The following is a 20,812-nucleotide window of genomic DNA, read 5'->3' as shown; positions in this document are numbered from 1 at the left end:
GCAGACAGAGTGTCTGGCAGTGAGGTCCATGGCAGGAGCTGGAGGACTAGAGCTCATTACCAGGCTTTCATGATGCTAGGAATAAAAGCTGCATCTCATTTACATTTTAAGTTGTCAGTACAGTCTGAGAGATGTAGCCAGCCAATTATAAGTTGGACTTGGAAGCTGTGAGATTGGAAATATCTGCAGAATTGGAGCTTCAATAAACTCTCTTGCCATTGGTCCATCACAAGTGGGACCTACAACAGAATGTTGCAGCGTGGACTTCAGGGCGCCAGCCGCTTCCCTTTCCAGGCCACTCCCATTCCCCACCCAATGGTGGGTGTCCCATTGTTTTTTCCCTCTCCTAAAGTTGTATGTCTGGCAACATTGGAGTTCCCCAAAGCCTATTGATACATTCCTTCTTCTGTATATTTTGGCTGCCTGTGGATCAGCATTTGGTGAACTGAGTTCCCTGTTACTATGTAGATTGTTCTGTAGTATGCTTTGGTATCCTCGGAGTCTCATATATTACAGTACTTTGTTTTTAAGCAGCTTTCTTAACAGTTTTCTTCAGGGTTCTAGAGAAGAGTCAGGAAATACCTGGGGCCACAGTGGTTGAAGTCTCAAAAACAAAATAATGTTTTTTTGGCATGGCTTCAGGTGGTGTTAAGTAGCTCATGAGTAGGACCTGGGAAACCAGGGTTCAAATTCCCCTCCAGCTGTGAAGCCCACTGTGAAGGTCACTTTGGGCCAGCCACTGTCTCTTAACCTAACTGCCTCACAGGGTGGTTGTTGTGAGGATAAAATGGAGAGAGGGAGAAGTGTGTTTGCTGCCTAGAGATCTTTGGAGAAAAGATGGGATACCGGTGCAATAATAAATAAAGTAAATATATCCCTGTCCAGGAAGTATAAGAAGTGCAGCAAAATTCAACAAGCAGCGTCCACTCCAGCTCTTGGAGGAAGTATGCTAGTATGCTAACATACCTCTTTGGCTTTTTGTAAGTCACATCCCAGCTGTGCCGGATTCAGTGTGCTTGGTGGCTGTGCAGCCTACATTGTCCACTTTTTCATAGAGCTGTCCTTTGATGACAAAATACACACCTGACCACCAGACAACTTTTTTGAATGGACCAGAGAATAGACAGCACCCCCGCCCCCGTTCTAAATAAAAGGCTCAAATCTAAACTTAGCCACTTCTTCCTTGCATCATCCTGTTTTGGATGAGCCTCCATAGCACACCTGTCTCTTTCTCCCAACCTCCATAAGAAGCAGCCCTTTTTAAACCTTAAGTGCTGTGTGGTTTCTTTAGAGCCTGCTCTTTCTTATGCCACTTCTTGCCTAAGTACCCTTTGGCCTCCTGCCCTTTTCCTCAACACAAGTCCACTCCTTGCTCTGTGTCCTCCTTGCAGGCCCGTGCAGAGCTTGTCTGAGGCCTGGGGTGGAAGTCTTTCAAAACAAAAAAGCAGCTGGCCCCTTTCGGCCACCTTCTCCCAGCCATCTTAGCTTTCTGAGGCTCTGGGCAAGTGTATTTGGATTCTCACCCCACCCCCACCCCACCTTGTTTCAGGGGCCTGCTGCGTCTTGGCATCTCTACATCATGGGAGCAATTCCTGGTCTTAGCCTGCCCTTGTGTGAGGTTTTAGCCGCAGTCAAACTGGCAACTTTCCCTTCCCTCACAGAAGTCGGACTGCAAAACACTTAGCTTCATAAGCAACTGAACAATTCATGCCATCCATCCAGCTCAGTGTCAGTCTTCATCGCAAGCACACCTATAGCTAAATTCCACACCAGCCGTTCACTACTTTCCTGGCTCCTCCGTGTGATGTCAATTCTCTTATAGTTATATTAGGAGTTATGGTAAGGAGCTACAGGCAAATAGCAGCCACACCCCTCTTAACATCATCATCATTTATCAATTGTTTCAAGACAATAAATATATCAAAAGCAATTAAAATCCAGAAAAGTAGCTACTGCATTTAAAACAATACAAAACACAAACTCATGCAAAAACCTCTACTCTTCATCCTTACATACGTCAACATTCCTTTTAAAGTTCTAGTGGATGCAGGAAAAAACATGCTTGTTGAGGTTGCGGCTTTCTGAATATACAGTGCACAGATCAGGTCCAACTTTGCCTGTTGGCCACAGATATACATAATTCAACATTATGTTAAATGCTATTGGGTGACAGAGAAAAGGCGGAACTACTCAACACCTTCTTTGCCTCTGTCTTCACCCAAAAGGAAAGCGATGCCCAATCTCAGGCATCCTCAAACTCAGCCCTCCAGATGTTTTTGGCCTACTACTCCCATGATCCCTAGCTAGCAGGACCAGTGGTCAGGGATGATGGGAATTGTAGTCTCAAAACATCTGGAGGGCCAAGTTTGAGGAAGCCTGTCCAACCTGGGGATAACAGAATAAATGATTTAAGGAGGGAGCTGCAGCCCAAGATAGGAAAAGAGGTAGTAAGGGAACACCTAGCTACTTTAAATGGATTCAAATCTCCAGGGCCTGATGAGCTGCATCCAAGGGTACTAAAGGAGCTTGTGGGTGTAATTTCAGAGCCTTTGCCTATTATCTTTGAGAATTCTTGGAGAACAGGTGAGGTCCTTACATACTGGAGGCATGCAAATGTTGCCCCCATCTTCAAAAAGGGGGGAAAGGAAGACCCAGGTAGCTACTGACCAGTGAGCTTGACATTGATACCAGGGAAGGATCTAGAACAGATAATTCAACTGTCGGTCTGTGAGGATTTAGCAAATGATGCTGTGATTACTAAAACCCAGCATAGGTTTCTCAAAAATAAGTCATTCCAGACCAATCTGATTTCTTTTTTTGATGGAATTACAAACTTGGTGGTTCAGGGAAATGCTGTGGACATAGTGAATCTTGATTTCAGTAAGGCTTTTGACAAAGTCCCCCATGATATTCTCACAAGGATGCTGGTAAAATGTGGGTTGAACGAGGTAAATGTCAAGTGGATTTGTAGCTGGTTGACTGACGAAACCCAAAGAGAACTCATTAATGGTTCCTCGTCATCCTGGAAAAAAGTGACAAGTGGGGTGCTGCAGGATTCTGTCCTGGGCCCGTTGTTGTTTAACGTCTTTATAAATGACTTGGGTGAAGGAATTGATGGGATGCTTATCAAATTTACAGATGACACCAAACTGGGAGAGTAGCTAATGCCACAGAAGACAGAATCAGAATTCAAAATGACCGTAACAGATTGAAGAACTGGGTGCAAGCTAACAAGATGAATTTCAATAGGGACAAATGTAGGGTTCTGCAGTTGGGCAGGAAGAACCAGATGCACAAATTAGCATGGGGGACACCTGGCTTACTAGCAGTACATGTGAAAAGGATCTAGGGGTCTTGATGGGCCACAAGCTTAACATGAGTCAACAGTGTGATGCAGCAGCAAAAAAAGCTAATGCTATTCTAGGCTGCATCAACAGAAGCTTAGTGTCCAGATCAAGGGAAGTAATAGTAGCACTCTCTTCTACCTTGGTCAGACCACACCTGGAATACTATGTCCAGTTCTGGGCACCATAGTTTAAGTAGGATGTTGACAAGCTGGAACATATGCAGAGGAGGGCAACCAAGATGATCAAGGGCCTGGAAACTAAGCCTTCTGAGGAGCGCTAGAAGGAGCTGGGTATGTTTAGCTTGGAAGAGGGGAGACTGGGAGGAGATATGATAGCCATCTTCAAATAACTTATGGGCTGTCACATGGAGGAGGGAGCATGCTTATTTTCTCCTGCTCTGGAGGGTAGGACTTGAACTTTAAGCCGCAAGAAAAGAGATTCCGACACAACATTTGGAAAAACTTTCTGACAGTAAGAGCTGTTTGGCAGTGGAACAGACTCCCACATGAGGTGGTAGACTCTCCTTCCTTGGAGGTTTTTAAACAGAGGTTGGGTGGCCATCTGTCATGGATGCTTTAGCTGAGATTCCTGCATTGCATTGGGTTTGGACTAGATGACCCTTGGGATCCCTTCCAACTCATAAGATTCTATGTATTCTTTCCCCTTCTTTGGGACTACTTAATTTTTTATTATTTTTTTTTACATTGCTGTGTCCCATTTAACAAGAATGCCTCATAGGGTGTAAAACAGTGCTAAGGAGAAAGAGAAGTGAGCTCATCTGCAAAAAGAAAAGCAAAAGAAATGGAACTGCAAGAGATCAGATGGGGAGGCACTCTGTGGCTGGAGTAGATAGCAGGAGAGCAGCCAGCCATGTAGTCAGTTTTTAGATTTTCAGTTCCTTTAGCCTCTGGGCAAAACTGGGAGGTCTGCCTATCAAAGAGTTTTTTTAAAAAAAAAGCATAAAGGGGGAATTTCCAGTCACAGAGGAGCTTGCCAATGACTTGTGCAGTGTTAAATCAGCATAATATTTTTTCCCCTATACTGCAAAAACAAAACAAAAAGTCCAAGTGGGAAAAAGTAATGATGGAGGGCACTGGTTGTAAGAATGCAGACAACACATGAAGGAAAAGGTAGACTGGCCTGAAAAAGATGAGAGTTGTTTCTCTTTATGATGAAGGATTTATACTCAAAGCTGTGATTATTTTAGCAGAGCTTTTTGCACATTGGACCAAACAGGCCTTTATAAAATTGAGGTCCAAACACAGGGTGAAATGCTGACAAATGTAAACTGACTGAGGGGACGTATTCTTTGGAGCAAAGTCTCATTGGAGATTTCTGCTCAACAGTGAGACAGTCATGGGGTTTTCTGGTGAGAAGTTCTGAATTGGAAAGCACTTTGCATGTGCAAGCCTGCATTATCTGAATCATTATCCTAGGCTAGGTGTGTGGTGGTGTCATTATGGGTTTTGTCAAAGGTCTTTTAAATGCTGACAAAGCCATTCAAATAAATAGTGGTTATGCTGCGTCAGGAGCCTCAGAAGGGTTTATTGTTTGCACTCTAAATTTCACTTCACAATTCTTAGATGTGGGATATGTTTGGGGTTGGGGGGGTTTATACAAGCCATCACATACAGAGAGCGAGGGAGAGCATTTTAGGCTTAGGTCTCTAGATCATGGGTAGGCAAACAAAGGCCCGGGGACCGGATCCGGCCCAATCGCCTTCTAAATCCGGACTGCGGATGGTCTGGGAATCTGTGTGTTACATGAGTAGAATGTGTCCTTTTATTTAAAATTCATCTCTGGGTTATTTGTGGGGCCTGCTGGTGTTTTTACATGAGTAGAATGTGTGCTTTTATTTAAAATGCATCTCTGGGTTATTTGTGGGGCATAGGAATTCGTCGTCGTCCAAATATAGTCCGGCCCCCCACAAGGTCTGAGGGACAGTGGACCGGCCCCCTGCTGAAAAAGTTTGCTGACCCCTGGTCTAGATCTTCCCCAGCCTGGTGCCCTCCAGCTCTTTTGAACTACCCCTCCCATCAACTCCAGCATCACAGCTATTCCAGCTGGAGCTGTAGGCAGTTGTAGTCCAAATTGGTAGTTCTGGCCTAGGGAGTTGCAGTTCAGAATATCTACAGGGCACCTGGTTGGGGTGGGGGCTGATCTAGAACCCCAGGCAAGGAGGTACAAAGGTTGAGGTTGCATGATAGTGAACTGAAGGGGTGTTCTAGAGCATTTTCTCAGAGGAAATCCTGAGGTTAAGATACTTTTCTTTCTAGCCTCTGCCTTTTCTGTTCTTTACTAAATGTATGAAAATCCATGATTGTGTTCTCTCCTTTGTTTTGCTTTTAAAATAAACTTTATTCAACAATCAACATTAACTTACACAACAACCCACTCCAATATACAATATACAACAATACACAAGGATGCATCACTAATCACTAATTTTCCTATGTATGCTTTACAGAAAGAAAAAGGAAAACAAGAGATTGTGTTCTCCCCTTTGAAGCAACATTTAATAGATGAATAATGCAATTTAAAAAACAAAACACCCATAAACAATTCATTCACAAAATGTAGAGGGAAGGAGTATGTCTTCTGTGTATTTTATATTGAGTCTGTTTTAATATTAGACGATTAGATGCCCTGTGTTCATTTCACGTATAAACTCTATCAGATTCTTTTTAGTCTGTTTAAAATACAGTGTGTTCAAAATTAGTACGTATATATTCAAGGCTAAATTTCAAAACAGTGATAGGAAATCCATCCATCCATCAGATTTGTATAATGTTGCTTAGTAACATTGTTGCCTGAGTGGCTTACAGCCTAACACACCAGTCCAAAGTCACCCCCCCCCCCATGATAGGCTATTCAGAGTTTGTTTGATTGGAGGTGTCCTTCCAGTCAGCTCTGACAGCTGAGCCTTCCTCTAACCACCAAATGGGTACATAGCAGGGAGATGGGTGTTAAATCCAGAACACGGCAGAAAATCCCAAAACAGTTGTTGAATTTGTGGCTATTTTCTTAAGTGGGAAAATCATCTCTTACAAACAACTTTTCCCCCCTTCCCCCTCCTTTTACAAACTCAATTATTCCATTAAACACAAAATATGGGCTTAATTGGTTTAGTCACATAGAAAATAGATTTTGTATCAGCTTCCCTCTTTTCTCCACTAAATAGCATAATTTATGGCCATCCAGGGACCATAAATGATTTCAACCTGCCTCCAAGGCCATTTGATTCTTCAGGAGTTCTGTCCCCTATTAATCAATAAATGGTCCTTTGCCTTTCTTATCAAATGACAGCCAGATGGTTCAGTTAAATTCACAGTGACAGGCTTGGAGAATTAGCTAGGCTTACACCATTGATAATCCTTTGCCGTCTGCCCTTCCCACCTGTTCCTCTTCAGCCCTGAGGTCATGGCCTCATGAAACATGCTGGCCAGATGGTCACCACTATAGCCAGAAGCCCATGCCTTCTGGAGGCTAGTGCTTCATTTTCCTGGTGGGATAAAAAGGAGGAGAGCAAAGCAAGAAGGGAAGACAGCAGAGAAGATCTTGATGATTCCTTAAAAGTGTAGGACAGTTGTGCATTATTGCTTTCAATTTTTCAGGGAAACCTTTTCAATGGACTCATCTGCTGAGGGCCCCCAGAGCACCCTGGTTACTAAGTTCATGCTGGGCTATGGAAAAGTTTGTTGGGCCTCACCTGCCGATAGGCACCCCACAGCTGCCAAGCATGCTCTCCCCACCCCCGGATATTGGATTTGAGTTAAATCCCTGCGCACTGCAGTCTTGAATTCTGGCGCACTTTTCAAAAAGAACAGCTTCCCTGGCTAACTTGCAAAGATGTCATGAGGCCAAACACTCCCAAGTTCCTTGGTAGGAAGAAGACTACATCCATTTTAGCATGTAAGACTAAATCATAGCTGTCAACTTACAGATTTGAAAATAAGGGACCAGCAGCCAAAATAAGGGACCTGCAGCCTCACCTGTTCCAGGCACTCCAGTCTTCCTGCAGTCTGGTCAAACCCATGCTGGTAGCTCTGAGAACACTGTCCAACCAACTTTGTAACCAGAGGTTCAACTGAATAGAATCTGAATCACATGCACCACAAGGCCTATGCAGCCTCAACTTAAGATGGCTCCCCGGCCTGGCTTTGCACCGCAAAGTTTGCAGCAGCACGTGCAACAAAATGGCGTCCAGCATTCAAAAAAACCCTCAGCTTGCATTAACTAGCCACACACAAGGCTCAACCCCCCAGTCGTTCTTAGACTTCTTATTCGGTGAGCAACACAGCCAAGCAACATAGTTGGAGCCTCCCTCCTCCCTGGCCGGCAGGGAGAGGAGCTGCTTCCTTTGAAATTTAAGGGACATCATTTAAGGGACATCCATCAATAAGGGACAGCAGCGGGACATGGCCCTGGAATAAGGGACTGTCCCTTCAAATAAGGGACACCTGACAGCTATGGACTAAATAGATCTGGTCTAGATCTGTCTTTGTTTTTAAATCCATTCTCCATAACAAGGCCACATATATAAGAGTTACAGCCACAGTTATGTATCTAGAATAAGCAAGTAGGCATTCAAAACTACTTGCTTAATTTACTTTTGATAACATAATTTGGGATTAGTTCATGGAATTGTAGAATCCAGCCCCCTGTAATGCAGAAATCTCAGCTAAAGCATCCATGACAGATGGTCATCTAGCCTCTGCTTAAAAACCTCCAAGAAAGGAGAGTCGACCACCTCCCAATAGAGTCTGCTTCACTGTTGAATAGTTCTTATTGTCATAAAGTTCCTCCTGATGTTTATTCAGAATCTCCTTTATTGTCATTGGTTTGGGTTCTAGCCTCCAGTGTAGGAGAAAACAACCTTGCTTGATCTTCCAGGTGACAGCCCTTTAGATATTTGAAGATGGCTGGAATATCTCCTCTCAGATTCCTCTTTTCCAGGCTGAACATATCCAACTCCCTCAACCATTCCTCCTAAGTCTTGGTTTCAGGAATAGTTAAGGGAGTTGGGCATGTTTAGCCTGGTGCAGCATGTGCAAAAAAACCAAAATGGCACCGAATACAGTGCAGAGAAGCAACAGAGTAATAAAGAATAAAAATGAATACTAAGGAATAATTATTCCCTTAAAAACACAGGTGCATGCACACCTATGTAGAATCTTGGATCCAAAATCAGCTTTAGGTCAAAAGCAATTTTGATTTGCTGCAATTTTTAAAAGATTTTTGGGGGCTTTAAGTGAATTTGTTTGTTGAAATCCAGCTTGTTGTAGTTTATTTTAAAGTAGCTGCTCTTCTTTTGCATTCACCTCCTGCATTTTTGTATGTGTTAGTGTGTGCATGCAAGCACCTAGACCCACACACCTCTGTATGCACACTGACTAGACGCATGGCCTCACACCCCTGCCTCCACCATGCTTTCAAGGCCATTTGACGTGGACTAGACAAGTTCACCTCTTTTCCTGCCCTTGTACTGTCTTCCATGTCTTATCTACAGGATACACTTCAACACCCACACCCCACAGAAGTGATCCCTGCAATAGCCCCAAATTGGTCCAAATAATCAAATGCCGAACTAAGCGGTGGCTTAAGTCAGACCAGTGCATTATTGAAAGGGTAGTGCTGTGCCAATAGTGGAGCACCCCTTTTGCATGGGAGAAGAGGGCAGTCGTGTGGCATCATATTTACATTGGACTGAAGGAAGGTGAGGTAAAGTCCATCCCCTAGCAAATAAGTGTTTAAAGATTAGCTGGCTGGAATTTCACAGAGGTTGTGGTGGGTCGGTCATTTTGGTGTTCAAAGCACTTGTCTGGCACACTCTGCTTACAAATGTATGTTTACATTTTGAGGGAGGCTGAGAAAACGTAATCTCTTGTCTTTAACTAGCCCCTCTCATTTTCTGCAACAAAACATATCCTCACCCCATATGGGAAGTACTCCTGTTTGGGGTTCCAGGCAGCCTGGAAAGGAGCCAAATGTCAACATTCTGTATCTCCTGCAAGCTTCTTGTCGGGCTGTTTGTCTCTTTTTAAAATATTTCTCATTCCTTTTTCTCAAAAAGTTTTGAGAAAATACAGTTACAACTATTATCTATCTATCTATCATCTATCTATCATCTATCTATCTATCATCTATCTATCATCTATCTATCTATCTATATCATCTATCATCTATCATCTATCTATCAAATGATAATCTGATTGTAAAATCTGCCCTGGAACAACGGCCATGGCAAGGATGCAACCATAAACACTTATTAGGTACAGTTTGACCAGCCACTGTTTTTGTTTCACCACCACCGTTTTACTCTGCTGAATTTAACTCAAGGATGCTCAGTTTTATTAGTTCATTATATGTTACTGTCAGTCTATCCTTTTTTTGTGTGCAATGTATTTATTATGTATAATCTATTCATGTAAAAGTGTTGCTGCCCATCTCTTCTTCATTTCCAAGCTATATCAGCTACCCTTGGAGTTGCCTCCTGTGTGTTTTCAAAGAAACCCCTTAAGCAAAAGTACCAAAAACTTGCTTTTTCAATATCATAATTCTGCATTAAGGGTCAATTTCTGCTTGCAGAATCTCAGAATGATTATTCTCCCTCTGAAGATGAGTGTTTAGAGGGCTTTAGAGTGTTTAGAGCCAGTGTGGTGTAGTGGTTAAGAGCGGTAGACTCTATATCTGGTAAACCGGGTTCATGTCTCCGCTCCTCCACATGCAGCTGCTGGGTGACCTTGGGCTAGTCACACTTCTTTGAAGTCTCTCAACCCCACTCACCTCACAGAGTGTTTGTTGTGGGGGAGGAAGGGAAAGGAGAATGTTAGCCGCTTGGAGACTCCTTCGGGTAGTGATAAAGCGGGATATCAAATCCAAACTCTTCTTCTTTTGCATCCATGTTTCCAGATTGGCAGTTGCCCTTCAAGATTTGGCCTGCTTACCTTATTGTTGGAGTGGGGAGCTTTGGGAGGTAAAAGAAAACAAGCAAGAGAGAGGAAGGAAGCAAGTAACCATCTTTCCTTTTCCCTCCCTTTCTTTCTTGAACAGTATTCAGGTTTTCAGCAAACTGCGGACAAGTGCTTCATTTGTGGACACCTCATAATGGAAATGGTAAGAAGAGAGGCTTCTAAAATGTGCAATAATATTAGGCGGGGGTGTGTGGTTTCTATTCCCCTCTTTTACTTCCCCTCCACCCAAACATGTATACACACCTTAAGAAATTTCCTTTCCTTCCTGAAATGGCAACAATACTTCAAGATAGAGTAAGGTGCCTTCATGTTGTTGGGATTTTGGCGGAGGTGGTGAGAGGAGAGACTTCACCTATTAAGTCTTCACCTATTAAGACTTCACCTATTAGCTTGCAGTAACTGACTAGAAAAGAGACCTTGGGGTCATTGTGAAGAGCTCAAGAAAGCAGGGAAACAACACAGCAAGCTGCGTTTATACTGAATCAGACCATTGGTCTAACTCAGTATTGCCAACACTGGCTGGCAGTGACTTGGTTAGACAGGGAACACCACCAGCTCTACCTGGTAATGTCAGGGACTGAACCTAGGATCTTCTGCATACTAAGCAGATGTTTCACCACTGTGTTGCTTCTCTTTTCCCAAATGCCAACCCATTTTTAGGTAATATACCTCCAAGGGAATGTGAATTGATTTTGGGGCTGTCTTTGTTTCTTTTCCAGATTTTGCAGGCCTTGGGGAAGTCCTACCATCCTGGCTGTTTCCGCTGTGTGGTCTGCAATGAATGTCTAGATGGCGTCCCGTTCACTGTAGATGTGGAGAACAATATTTACTGTGTGAAAGACTATCACACGTGAGAACGCAGAACCTTGTATGTTGGGGGGGACGAGGAAGAGGGGGGACGGACTGTGCATGAGATGAGGAAGGGCTGATTGTTGCTTTCAGGTATTGCAAAATGGCACCGAGAAGAAAGTATCATCCAGTGTTAAATCAAATTCAAATACCAGGGAGTAAATGGGGCGAAGGGAGAGAAGGCCTTGCAATAATTTTGCACATTCCAACAGATGCTCTTGAATGCCAGGCTGGCAATAAACAAGGAGGTTTCCTGAGCCTTGAGTGCACCCTTTTAAATTAGGGAGAGCCAACATGATATTCTCCAGATGTTATTGGACCACAATGCCCAGCCACCATGGCCCAGTGGTCAGGGATGATGGGAGTTGTAGTCCAATAGCATCTGGCTGCTCCAGTTTTAAAGGGCTTTTTTACAGTGCCAAAGAGGAGGCAAAGCATCGGTGGTCCTTGAAGGGCTTGATGTATCAGACCTCCAAAGTTGGGGCTCCCTCGGGGGCTCTGTACAATCTCCTTTCAGTCTCTGCTCAGAAAGAACACATGCAGTGTCAGTTGTGGGGCAGATTTTGTGTGGTTTGGGGGAAACTGCCAAACACCAGGTGAGCCAAGTTTACCCCTTCCAAACCAGAGGTTTCCCAACCTCTTCCAATGTGTGTGTGTTAATTAAAATATTTGGGGCTTTTTAGTTTAGAGAAAAGGCATGTAAGAAAAGGCATGCTAATATTATGTGTGGTGTAGAGAAAGTGGTTAAAGTTTTTCTCCCTCTCTCACAACACTAGAACTTTTGGGAACGCCCAATGAAGCAGAGTGTTGGAAGACTCGGGACAGATAAAATGAAACATTGCCTCCCATAATACATAGTTAAATTATGAAATTCCACCCCTATTCCCTCAAGATGCAGTAATGGCCATCAACTTGAATAGTTTTTAAAAGAGGACTGGCCAATTAATGGAGGTTATGGCTACTGGTGGCCGGGTCCTGGTTGACTACTCCAAAAACAGCCTGATCCAGCAGTCTGTTACGTTCCTAACCAGCCTACTCTAAGTTGGGGTCCTCCAGATGTTTTAGAATGTAACTCTCATCAGCCCCAGCTAGTATGGCCATACAGTGCTTGGGCTGATGGGTGTTGTAGCCAAAAGAATCTTGGTTGGGGGAGGCCAGTTTAAACTATTGAACCCAGTGCCTCATAAAAGTTTAGAATGCCAGCCTCTGAAACAGGTGTGGGGAACCTCTGACCCTCCAGGTGTTCCTGAACTACAACCTCCATCTTCCTTGCCCATTGGCCATGCTTGCAGGGGCTGATGGGAGTTGTAGTTCAACAACATCTGGAAGGCCTAACACCTGCTTACAGGTTGAGAAATTCTGCTTGCTCTTAGTGATGATACATTGTGAATTTACTAATAAGGGAAAGGGTGCCTCCTCAACCGGGTATTTGGGACTTGAGCCAAAAGAGAAGACTGCTTGAGCAAGACTTCTGCTATAGGGACCCCAAACTTTAGCTGTAGTTAAAATGCTGTCATATTCTCCCACCCTTCTCTTAAATTTATTTTGCTTTCTTTATTAAACAAGAGTGTGACATACTTTCTCTTTTCATACTAGGGTTTTTGCACCAAAATGTGCTTCCTGTAACCAGCCCATTTTACCAGCACAGGTATGGTATTCCATTTGCATATACTTTGCAGCCTTCCCTATGCCTCCTTAAATTTACTAAGAAGGCAATACTTTAAAAGTGTTGTTTGAACTTTGCTGACATAGAATTAAGATGCTCGCACACATACAATGAAGATGATGAGATCATTCTAGGGCTACTTTGAAGCAAGCGACATGTGGTTGTCTCAAATGCAGGTTCTTCCACATCCCCTTCTCTGACTCACTCAAAGGTAGGTTAGCAAGGTTTCTAGTAAAATCCATCTGCCTGTTCACGGCAGAGATTATACAGCCTTTTAAGGTGGATCTGCTCCCGTCTGGACTGCAAATAAAATACATTGTCTACAGACCTGATGTTCTAACCACATCTCAACTCAGGCTGACTTTGGAACTGTTTGGCAGGGGTCTGTTCTTTAAACAAAAAATGCGCCCTCTTCCTCCATGAGATTTAGCTACTCACCTCCATAAGCATATCAAATTGTCTGAAGCAAAAAGCCCCCAGCTACAACTGACAGCCAGAGAATATTCGTTGAGTTTCTTTTTGTTTATTACGTGGTTGTGCAAACGAATACAATGTGCTGAACAGAATTGTTTATTGCTGGTGATGTCGAATGTGTTGATTACAAGGTCTTGACATGCTTTTCTGGCTAACAGTAAATGTTTGCAGCCTAAGTAAGTGCACCTGGATAGCAGTCAACCACAGCAACATCCATTCCATTTTTCTCTAAAAGCCACTCCTGGGTCATTGGTGAAGAGTCAGCAACGTACTGGACACAAACTGTTAGGTGGTTCTCTTAGGTGAGACATGTGAAACAGTATGATAACCTTTCCCTAGACCAGCAGATAAAATATCTGCATGGCACAGAGCTCCTCTCCCCACTCACCCTGAAACTCTAGTATTTGCTGCTGTCCAGATGTGTGTAGCTGTAGGTCCCATTTTCTTTACAATCTGCAGGTGTATGGGCTCCTCCCTTCTCTCTTGAGTGCCCCAACAAAGCTCTAATTCGGGGGGGGGGGGGAATCTGCACATCAGCCTTAAGTTGTACACTGAATTTTGCAAGGAATTATCTTTGCTTGACAGAAGAACGGAATAAAATGGAACAATTCTGCTTCCACTAGAGACAGCGTCCAGAAACCCCCACCCCAAATGAAGCAAAGAGTGGGTGAAGTAGAGACATTTTCTTGTTAAGTTGCAAAAATGAGAAATAAAAATGGGGAGGGGATTCCCTGAGGGCCTATTTCCATTGAGGGGGAAATTAGAGAATGCTGCCATACCTTACTTGTTACCTTCCTCAAATCAGGGTTCCGAGGAGACCATCCGGGTGGTGTCGATGGACAGGGATTACCACGTGGAGTGTTACCATTGTGAGGTAAACCTTGGAGCTTCTCCGGTGCTGAATAAGGCAGGCTCTTTGGCCTTGGTCTAAGCCAGCCTTCTCCAACTTGGCGCTTGTGCCTTACCCACCCGCAATTTTTATTTTTACAGTATTTCGATTAGAAAACATGTCAGGGTGCTTTACAATAGCTCCTAAAACACAATTAAACAGCAATCTTTATCAGGAAAATACTTTACAGCAGCAAAATGCAGCACTGGAAGCAGCAGCAAAAATTCATCAAAGGATAAAAGGCTGAGGAAATGAAATGGGCAGCCTTGCCAGTCACTTAAACATTAAGATAGGGCCAGGTGAGGTTCCCTGGAGAGAGTTCCAGAAGCTGGGAGCCACCACTGAAAAGGCTCTGTGTGCTGCTTCCATCCTTTAGGTGGCAAGAGAATCTGGAGAAGGGAGTATGAGATAGAGCTTGGTGTATGGTTGATGTGGGAGAAGACATCCCCTCAAGTATCAATGCCACAAGCCGGCAAGGGTTGTTGGGAGTTGTAGTCCAAAACACCTGGAGAGCCACCAGGTTGGTGAGGGCTGCCTAAACGTGATTCTTTTCATTAGGAGTTTTCCCCAGCTGTCTAACATGTGCATACTCTTGTTCCTCTTAGGACTGTGGACTCCAGCTCAATGACGAAGAAGGCCGCCGTTGTTATCCTTTAGAGGGGCACTTGCTTTGCCATGGTTGTCACATCAGGCGCCTCAGTATGACAGTGCCACCCCACCCTCCCCCTGGATACCCAATGCACATTACAGAACTCTGAGGTGTTTCGCGCCCCATCAAATTGCAACCAGGAGGGAGGCCGTTGTTGGCGGGAGAAGATTTCCACAGATGACTTGTCAGTTCTTCTTTTAAGAGACAAAGCAGCCACGTTTATTTATTGCTTCTGAGACTGAAAAGAGAGGTGCGCCTCTCAGAGTGTGTGCCTAAATAATTCCTCCCAAGACACTGGGTACTTGAAAAATGATGCACCACGTGGATGTAACTGTAAAAGTGTAGCGAGAAGTGTTGTTTTCTGTGCTATGCTAGGCAGGGCCATCCGTTCGTCATAGTGTTGTCCCATTGTACTTTGGGTCCCTGCAAGAATCTTAACCGCTTGCAGCAGTGCTGCAGGAGAAAGCGGATAAATGCTACATTTTTATGCTGTGTCTCATTGCATCTTGGCTTGAGGCGTTTTGAGAAATGACCTCACAATATGAGGGTCTGGGTGGTTGTTGCAGGAGAGGATTGGGTTTTGTTTTGTTTTTTAGTCATGGTCAGATTTAAACATGACTTAAGAGAAAGAAGTTGTTCTGTGAGGGAGAAATTCATTATCTTAGCCCATGGTGCTTTCATATAGTGCCAACAAGAGAGATGTGGAAGAAGCTCTTTGTAGAATATTATATGAACTGAACCACTGAGGAATCATCGATGCAACAAGCATTTTTGCAGGGGGTTTCTTAGATGTTTGGGATCCCTTGTGTGGGAGTTCTGGTGCCCATTATTTTACCAGTTTAGGGATGCAGGCCGGATCCAGTTACAGCATAGTCCAAGACTGCAGGGCAGGTTGAGACCTCATAGCCTCCTTGAGCAGGCAGGCAGCTATATAGTTATGGGCATAGTTGCTTATAATAGTACTATTGGTGTGCTGGCAGGGACTAATGGGAGTTGTAGTCTAAAATGTCTGGGAGGAAGGCTGGTGTGATGGGATGCAGAAACCTGAAAGGCTGCCTAAGAGCTGAGATGTTCCTGCCCTGCCTTGTGATGCTCCCTTGCATGCGCAAGCCTAATAAGAGGCAACCAAGGAATGAGAGTCTCCTGTTTTAACATGGCTTTCCTCACAGTGACTTGGCCCTGGCACTCTGGACATCACTCCCTGCTTACTAGTGGCAGATAAACAGCCACTAGGGGTGGCTTCCCAGGTCCTCAAATTCTGGTGTGCGTTTTTTGTTTTGGTCAGTCTCTTAGGCTTTTACACCAATTTCAGCTAATAACTTCAGTCCTCCTGACTATGCAAAATTCTACTTGTTTTGCAATTGTACTAGATTATATGTTGCCTTTGTTGTGTGTGTGTGTTTTTAAGGGCAGCAGATTTATGGTGTGGTTTCAGTTGCAGGTGGCAGACATGCTTTTCCCAGAGAGGTCCTTTTGAATTGGTGTGCTCCATGCTGGATTTTTACAGCTTGCCTCTTGATAAGCTCAACTCTGGAGGTCAAATTATTAATGATTGAATCCCCAGCATTTTCAAACTGATTTCAGGTTATTAGGAAACAAGTGGCCCTTGACCAGGACATAGCAGTTTTCCAAGGAGGCCCTGAGGGCCATATGCTGCATCTCTCCCCTCATCCCACCCGACTGCTTTTTCAGGCTGAAGTGGGGTCATGCCACATTTAATAAAGGCCATTTAAACATCACGTAATCGCCTAGAATGTCTGGCAAGAGCAGCTTGTTTGGACAGTTCAGTAACAAGAACCAATCACCCTGGAAAACAGGGTGGCGGAAGATGGGAGTCACTGATAGATTTGCCAGTGGCATGCTGAAATTTTCATTTTCACCAAATCCACCTTGAAAGTCTTTACCCATCGCCTCTCCAGAGACAATTTTATGATGTGCAGACCTACTTGGAGATGTCCTTGGAGGCCAAGCGGAAGTAAAAATGATACTTAATAACAAACACAAAGAGTTCCTTCAAATGTTCATGTTTTCCTGTTTTGCCTGAGCTCCTACAAAACACCCAAAACTCTGTAGACTCATAAGACTTTATCGACCTTAAGCATGTTTTAACTGGTTTTAAGTTTTACATGCGGGGGCCAGATTTCTGTCTGCTGTAAACAGTTGTATGCTCCAGTAATTTCAGCAAAACTAAGAATCTGATCCTTTCGTTTTCAAGCTGTCAGCCACAACAGCCAACAGAACATCAGTGTTATATTTTGAAAGCAAACCAAACCGAACCCCTCAAAGCAGGCTTCACACACCACGTCTGCTCTGGCTGGAGTTGATGGAAGTTCTGGTCCAACAAAACCTAAAAGGCATCAGTCAAGGAAGGGTGCCAAACTGTTTTGCTGGAATTATACAGGGGAAAAATAAATGGCAAAGGAACAGTTTTGAGATTTTGCCCCCTTTTTATATTATAAAGTATAATGGATTAAAAATATACCTGTTCTCTCTCCAGCAAGGAAGGAATGCTGCCTTTTTGAACTGATGCAGGATAATGCTTGGGCCCTCTTGGTGTTGGAAACAGTCTTGATCCAGTGGGCCCAGCTTATTTCATGGGTTGTGGAGGCTAGTACATGCCACAACCTGGAGTGATGGATGCTCGTCGTATTTGGATCCCTTGTACAGCATGCTTTGTTTCTCGGAACATCAGAGGTAGCCACTGAAGTACCTTCAGATGCTGTTGGACTGCAACTCTCATCATCCCTGAACATTGGCCATACTAACCTGAGCTGGTGGGAATTGTAGTCCAACAGCATTTGTGTTGGTTATCCCTGCTGAACGCTCAACATTGTGCATGCTTTTCTCCAGTGATTCTCTGGATTGGGGCCAGTCCACCTAAAACCAACCTCCTTCCATCATTTACATTTAACTCTCTTCCTCTCTTCCCACCCTATAACCAAAGTGGGAGTTGCAGTCTAGAACATCTGAAGGCCGCCAAGTCAGAGAGTTCTGTATTACCCAGTGCCTTCACCATATTAGTGGCAAACCTTTGAATTCATATTCCTGCCTTAATTTTCAGTGAATAGCACAACGTCCGCACTATGTACATACACTACTGTTTTTACTGTTCTAAACTGACATCCGTTGGAATGGAGTATTTAATTTCACTTGTTAAAAATGTTTCAGGTCTTTTTTTTTTTATGCATTTCCGTATTGTTGTATAGATGCTGAACCTTTTTATTTCTAGAGAGACCAAGTTTGCCCTGTCCAGAATGCAGTCATTTTCCATAAACTGTTTTTCCACAGAAAGCGGAATTTGATCACGGCTCAGTGGGCTGTGTCTTGCCAACTTTTTTCTTTCTGTTTTGAAAAACAGAGCTTGTTTAGATTTCCTTAATTATTTTTTGTTAAGAAGAAAGCATCCAGAAAGCTTCCCACAGCGACTCTGAAATGGTGTGCACTGAAATTAGAGAGAAACGTTTTACCTCTTTTCCTTGGAAAGTATAAAAAGAAACTCCCTTCAAGTTGTTTTTTTTGGGGGGTGCAGATAGCTCAGTGTGCAGGCAGTCCCAGACTTCTCCAGTTGAAAGGAACAGGTAGCAAGTGATGCAAAAGGCCTGTGTCTCCCTGTGTCTCTGCAGAATTCCTGCCAGTCAGGAAGCAACACTGAACTAGAATAGCCTTTGCCAACCTGGTTCCCTTCAGATGGGAGTTAGGGTCCAATATCTGGAGGGCACCAGGAGGCTGGATTAGAGGGACAAAGAGTTTGAGGCAGCTTTTTATGTTTGCTTCGAGAGAATTCTTATTTAACAGGGATGGAACACTTCTTTCATTTGTGCCATAATATTTATTGGTGATTTTTCCTATTCTTTCTACTTTCAGTTTCATTGCTTAGTCTTTGCATTAATGAAAAAAGCAGGAATTTTGCCTTCCACATTTCTCTCTTGTTGGAAAATGCAAAAGAACAGCCTAATTGGAAGTTCCACCATATCCCTTAAAATTATAAGGTTCCAAAGGAAAGACCAAAGTAGTTTTGAATTTGAATGAAAAGAGAATTGCTTAAAAATAGAGGGTGCACATTCTGAAATTCAGAATTTCAAGAAGTCCAAGAATTTAAACCAAAGCTCGAAGAAGGCACACAAAAGCTGCTTTCTCATGCCCTGAGGAAAGTTTGTGATTCATCATGCAACTAATGCCATAACTAGAGTATATAATTTGACTTAAATTAAGTTTTTTTCTTGAGAATTATTTTCATTTTCTTTAAAAGAATATAGGTTTTTTTCCAAGAACTTGGACCAATGTTGATTTTTATTTTGTAGGAAATATATTAAATGCCCAATTTGTATATCGTGTCTAGTTTACATGCTGCAAATATGTTAGTTTAACCTTGTTTGTATATATCATTCTAAAACCTTCGGCCTTTTAGTTAGTACATAGATTGACTTGCCGGGTTTTTGTCTTGTCATTTGGTTTCCTTGATTGTTGAAGAATTAAAGTTGGGAAATGTAGATTTATTTATCTAAAGAAGCTGCTTGCTATCGTCCTAAGTTATTTTAATATTAAAAGTCAGAATTTCATTTAACCTTAGATGTTATAATCTGCTTTTTTTTTTTCAATAAAGACATTTTGTAGTTACTTCTGATTTTATAGTGTGTTACCTAGAAGGAATTGATTGGTTATGGGAACATACTGTGTGTTTCATGCCATGCTGCTCCAACACCTTTTTATTTTGTCATTTAACTTTTATTTTTTAAAAAAACAAATAAATGGCAAAGCTGCATCAGGAAGCAGGGCATTTAAAGTGGAAGAGATGGGGAAAAGATGGTACAAGCCTTTTCTTACCCACAAATCCACACACACCCCTCCAACAGCTGTCCTTTTATACGCTTTTAAATGTGCCAGTGGTTTTGTTTTGTTTTTTAAAGGGTTATAGTGGCCACTTTCCAGTCCTCATGTATGTAAGCTGATCTTAGAAAGAAATTTTATATTTGTGTTAGAAGATCAGCATTTTCAAATCTTGTGTTCTTTTAAGAACTTTCTGGTAGATGCCACCTGGACCTGGTGATTTGTTCATATTTAATTTGTCAAAAAGATCTGCAGCTCCATCTCTTGTTACCACTATTTATCTCACTTTTCCAGCTCCCTTCTTGGGATGATTGAATCAGCAATTTTACTGCTGGCAACTGCTTTTTGAAAGTTGGGAAGAAGAGAGGTTCACCCCACAGGAGACAAAATTGTAATGAGGCCCATTTTTAAGGTGTGGTGTTATGCACCTACAGACAGAAGTCTATCAAGTATTCTTAAAAAATAAAATTAAAGTTAAATCCAGAATTCATTATCTGAACGGATTCAGAGCTTAAACTGCTAAGCTAGTTATACTGCTTTGACTTTCCTGCATACATCAAAGTCTTCTGTGGAAACCTGGGACTTTAAAATAAAATAAAATCTGGTAGTCATGGTTTAAAATCTACTAAAAGCAGCAGCAGCTTATCCCTAAATCCTCCCTTTTACCTTTATTATCAAAGTGATGCCTCTCTGTGGGTGGTATTATTTTGACCCACCTCTGCAAATATCGGTGGAGGAGAGAGGAAATGAGATCATTGCCAGTCATGTAGAGGCCAGTCAAGAAAGAGGATTTGTTTTTCTGGCTTTAGAAAAGACGCCCTCATTTATAAGAGACTGGAATCTCTAGATCAGCAGGTGATCAGCTAGACTTTTCATCTTTTTTTTCTCCTAGCAATATTGGGTGTGCCCCTTCTGCAAAAGCTTTTCTAGCATTCAAGCCCCCTGATCAATATTTGCTCCAATGGCCTTTGCGGTGCATGAAGTGCTATTGTTCTTTGTGTTTGGAAATGCAGCAATTGCTCAGCTGCTTTTAAAAGTAGCCAGGGAGCAAAAGGAGGAATGTGAAGCAGGAAAAACAACTCCTAGAGATGCCTTAAACAAGCAAAGACTTCACACTAATTGGCCCAAAAGGTGCTT

The 20,812-nt window shown here is 43.0% G+C and overlaps 1 protein-coding gene across 2 annotated transcripts in view; it reads left to right on the top strand.

Annotated features, from left to right (window-relative positions):
- WTIP (WT1 interacting protein) overlaps positions 1 to 19,465 on the top strand; it is a 62,471-nt gene extending 43,006 nt beyond the window's left edge. For both annotated transcript variants that reach the window (XR_014567268.1, XM_083751447.1), the window contains exons 4-8: positions 10,401 to 10,463; positions 11,041 to 11,171; positions 12,767 to 12,818; positions 14,116 to 14,184; positions 14,805 to 19,465. Coding sequence is in view for 1 of the 2 variants with exons in the window: in XM_083751447.1 (XP_083607573.1) it covers positions 10,401 to 10,463; positions 11,041 to 11,171; positions 12,767 to 12,818; positions 14,116 to 14,184; positions 14,805 to 14,957 (468 nt within the window). In the remaining variant the exon portion in view is untranslated. The remainder of the gene's footprint in view (positions 1 to 10,400; positions 10,464 to 11,040; positions 11,172 to 12,766; positions 12,819 to 14,115; positions 14,185 to 14,804) is intronic.
- Positions 19,466 to 20,812: the final 1,347 nt, after the last annotated feature.

Source organism: Podarcis gaigeae, assembly GCF_964106915.1.
Source record: "Podarcis gaigeae genome assembly, chromosome: 8".
NCBI lineage: Eukaryota > Metazoa > Chordata > Lepidosauria > Squamata > Lacertidae > Podarcis > Podarcis gaigeae.
The sequence above is the reverse complement of the archived record's forward strand: the minus strand, read 5'-3'. Positions and strand labels throughout refer to the sequence as shown.